This window comes from Sprattus sprattus (assembly GCF_963457725.1).
Source record: "Sprattus sprattus genome assembly, chromosome: 4".
NCBI classification, from domain to species: domain Eukaryota; kingdom Metazoa; phylum Chordata; class Actinopteri; order Clupeiformes; family Clupeidae; genus Sprattus; species Sprattus sprattus.
Window position 1 is genome coordinate 47,770,130 of NC_137923.1, and position 3,443 is coordinate 47,773,572.

At 43.1% G+C, this 3,443-nt stretch overlaps 1 protein-coding gene across 1 annotated transcript; it reads left to right on the top strand.

Annotated features, from left to right (window-relative positions):
• Positions 1-781: 781 nt before the first annotated feature.
• sem1 (SEM1 26S proteasome subunit) lies at positions 782-2,623 on the top strand. Its single transcript, XM_080838002.1, has 3 exons — positions 782-927; positions 1,528-1,621; positions 2,391-2,623. The coding sequence occupies exons 1-3, from the start codon at positions 852-854 to the stop codon at positions 2,431-2,433; spliced, it is 213 nt and encodes a 70-aa protein (XP_080694128.1). The 5' UTR covers positions 782-851; the 3' UTR covers positions 2,434-2,623.
• Positions 2,624-3,443: the final 820 nt, after the last annotated feature.

A 3,443-nucleotide genomic window follows, 5' to 3' on the forward strand; every position in this document is an offset into this window, starting at 1 on the left:
TTCAGACAACAGTGAAGCTCGCTTCTTTTGCACAACACAACTTTTAAAGGTAAACTTTCTATTCAGAAGCTTTTTATCATCCATTTCGCCATATCGCGCTCACCATTCACTCAAACGTAACGTTAGTCTACTACACAGTTTGGGCTTAATCGCGTGCTAAAAAAATTGACGGCGTTAAAATGGGTTTGCGTTAACGCCGTTATTAACGCGTTAAACTGACAGCACTAGTTTAATGTAGATTTGGTTGCACCGGACATTTTGATTGATTATCAGAAAATGTCCCAGTGCAGTACAAAAGTGACCAGTTGAATATGGCATTTGTATGAGCCAGATTGCCATGTCAAATGCTGCAATGGCCAAAGTGAATCATGTGCCAGGCGGGTAGAAGTGTCTTGTGTTTTATTTCTGACAATGAAAAAAAATAATGACCATGCTGGGCATTATCTCATTATGCGGGACATAGGGCCAAAATGTTGTGCAGTTCAACAGAAAGCGGGACTCCTGGTCACCCTAACTTAATGCCCTGCCACAACTGCAGAGCTGTTAAAGTGTTCCTTTATTCACATTTTAGAGTATTGCATTCCCTTGCAAAACTTAATTTGTCAAAATCTCCCTCCTATTCTACTGAGTGAACATATATGATATTTTTCACTATAATAAAGCATATTGTCGTCATACCTGAATGTATTAGATAAAGGCAGAAAGTGAGTCTCTTCCCTGCCCGGTTCTTCTTGGCAAAGGGAAATTCTCGGCACTGATTTGCACATGCGCCAACTTTCGATCCCAGAAGTCTCTGCTTGAAAACACGCGCAACCACAAAACTGAGAAGCAGTGTGAAAGGCTAGGTTACCATGTCGGAGAAAAAACAAACCGTTGATTTGGGGTTGTTGGAGGAGGATGATGAATTTGAGGAGTTTCCTGCTGAGGGTAAAGTCCTGTATAATGCTTTCGTTTGGTGTATATTTTTCTTCATACATGAGTCTTCATTAAGTGGTCGGTAGGACAGTGACTCAGCTGGCTCACGGATAGCATCCTGGCTATGAGGCTAGTCCAATGCAACTGAAATGAGCAAGATTGGGTTAGTTAGGCATGTATGTTATACGTGCATGTATGTTAAGTAGGCATATATCTCTGTTCGGTTTATAGCCAATTATTTAATCTTGAATGCTATTCTTGACCACAGCCAGCAGTTCCCCTTGTTGGCTAACGTTACCTAGCTAGCATTAGCTAACCAGCTAATGTTAACCCATTTGTTTAGCCTAATGTAGGTGTTGTTAAATGACTGACATTAAACAATGCTGGTTAACATGTAATTAAGCTAATTAGATAACGTTAGTTTTCCTTTTGGTAATTCGACTAACTTAACTGAACCGTTACCGTTAGCCTGTGTAACGAATGGTTTGCTCTAATGTTGCTCTGAAACTCGGATGGCTATACATGTCACAAACGTTAGCTTGTTGTAATGTTAGTAACTGGGCCTAACTTCAAGTTGTCCTCTGGCCATGTCTGTGATGTCTTAATTTGCAGATTGGAATGGGCTAGACGAGGATGAAGACGCTCATGTTTGGGAGGATAACTGGGATGACGACAACGTAGAGGATGATTTTTCAAATCAACTCAGGTACGAGTTCAGTGATGGATGGTGTGTTGATACATTGTTGGATGGCACACATATCTCAGTTAACAAAATAGTTTTTTTTGTCTGAACTGGCTCCAAACATATATACTCAATGGACATTGAACATGGTTGTTTGTACACTTACCCAATCCATCACGTCCAAGCACATGCTGCTATTTGAGCATGTCAGCATCTGCTATTGTGATTGTTCATACACGTGGAGTCTCTGCACTGATTGAATAGTTTTCATAGACAGCCCAAACATTTGTTCCTCTTCACGTCTAGCTCTGCGTTTTATGTTCTGTTTGGCTGGGGAAGAGAAGCCACAGGCGGGTCTACAATGGCCAGCAGCATGGGATTGGAATGCTTCAGATCGCTAAGAATGTGGACCTTTAAAAAAAAAAAAAAAAAAAATAGCATAATTGAGAATGGGAATTGGATGCTCTTCAGCATTTGCTCACAGCGGCCTTTGAACACTGCAGCCCACATTCAGCCTGCTGTTATGTTGTGGATCACACCAGTCCCTCACTCAGTTTGAGATCTCTAGCTGTAGTGATCCCTTTTTATGGAGGCTAGTTTGATTCCACGTTGTCCATTTTCTATTCTATACAAAAATGTCTGACATCATCCTGAAAGGTTTAGCATTGCCCTCCCAAGCATACATTGTGTGATCTACAGGAAACATTCTTCCAATTTAGTGTTTGCAGCAAGCAGTCAATTTCATGGGGTTACTTTCGTTCTTTTGAAATAAGACACTTTTCCTTCCTTACAGAGCTGAGCTGGAGAAGCATGGATACAAGATGGAGACGTCATAATTCAAGCATCCGAAACGGATATGACATGGACTTAAAAATGTGCCAGCTCTGATGCTGAGTGGAAGGCTTGCATGTGGAATGTGATCCTAGGTTGGGAGTACAATTTATTAATTCTAATTTTTGAGAGTGTTCTGTTGAGTCTGTTTTCATGATAGTTTCCAAGATCTGATAATAAAAGTACATTTGTTGATCCAGTGTTTTGAATTAATTTGTTTTAGAATCATGGCTGTATACTGCATGTATTATTGCAGTGTTCAGTATTCCTTCCCCTAAATTTAAAACTTTAAAACAGATTTAATTGTGTGGCAATTACAGGCCTTAACTAAACACATTAATTGTCTTCAGCAAAGGCTTAGTCATATTTATCAAGCAATGGCAATTTCTGTATTATGTTCTAAATGCCATATTTGTAGAGGGGGGGAGCGGAAGAAAATCCCAAATATTGGTAATGTAAGTGTGTGTGGGGGAGAGAAAGACAAACACACACACACACACACACACACACACACACACACACACACCCATCCCCCAGGGAGCAATGCACTCCAAGGAGCAGAGCCAGCCGTTGTGCACTTGCACTTCCCCTCGGCCCATGCGGCTGTGCCTAGTCTCTGAAGGGGAGATTATCCAGTGCCGTGTTTGTCAGAGGCAGGGAGGTGGTCCCAGCATGGCTCCTCGCCACTGCCTCTGCCTGGGCCTGCCCACCTCTGACCAGGCCCTGCTCTTCCGCTCTGCGCAGCAGGAGGCTGGCTCCTACTCGCCGAATCAAAGGCCAATTTTCCCAGCCGTGTTCCCGCAGCCCATCCACCCCCCCCCCATGCCATTCCACAAACACACAGATGTGCACATCACCCACCCACCTTCTCAGCAGAAATGATTTCTCAGCTTCTTGGTGCCTGGGCTCCTAATGAGTTGAAATCGATGCCAGTAAGGCTGGTGGCTGCCGCAGGAGAGCTTCCTCCAGCGCCCGCGCCCGCCTCCTCTCTTCCTCCAGGTTTTATTATCTGCCT

Coding starts and splice junctions, on each gene's coding strand:
- sem1 (XM_080838002.1), top strand. CDS start 852: ATGTCGGAGAAAAAACAAACCGTTGATTTGGGGTTGTTGGAGGAGGAT. Junction 928..1,527: donor TGAGGAGTTTCCTGCTGAGG/GTAAAGTCCTGT, acceptor CTTAATTTGCAG/ATTGGAATGGGCTAGACGAG. Junction 1,622..2,390: donor GATTTTTCAAATCAACTCAG/GTACGAGTTCAG, acceptor CCTTCCTTACAG/AGCTGAGCTGGAGAAGCATG.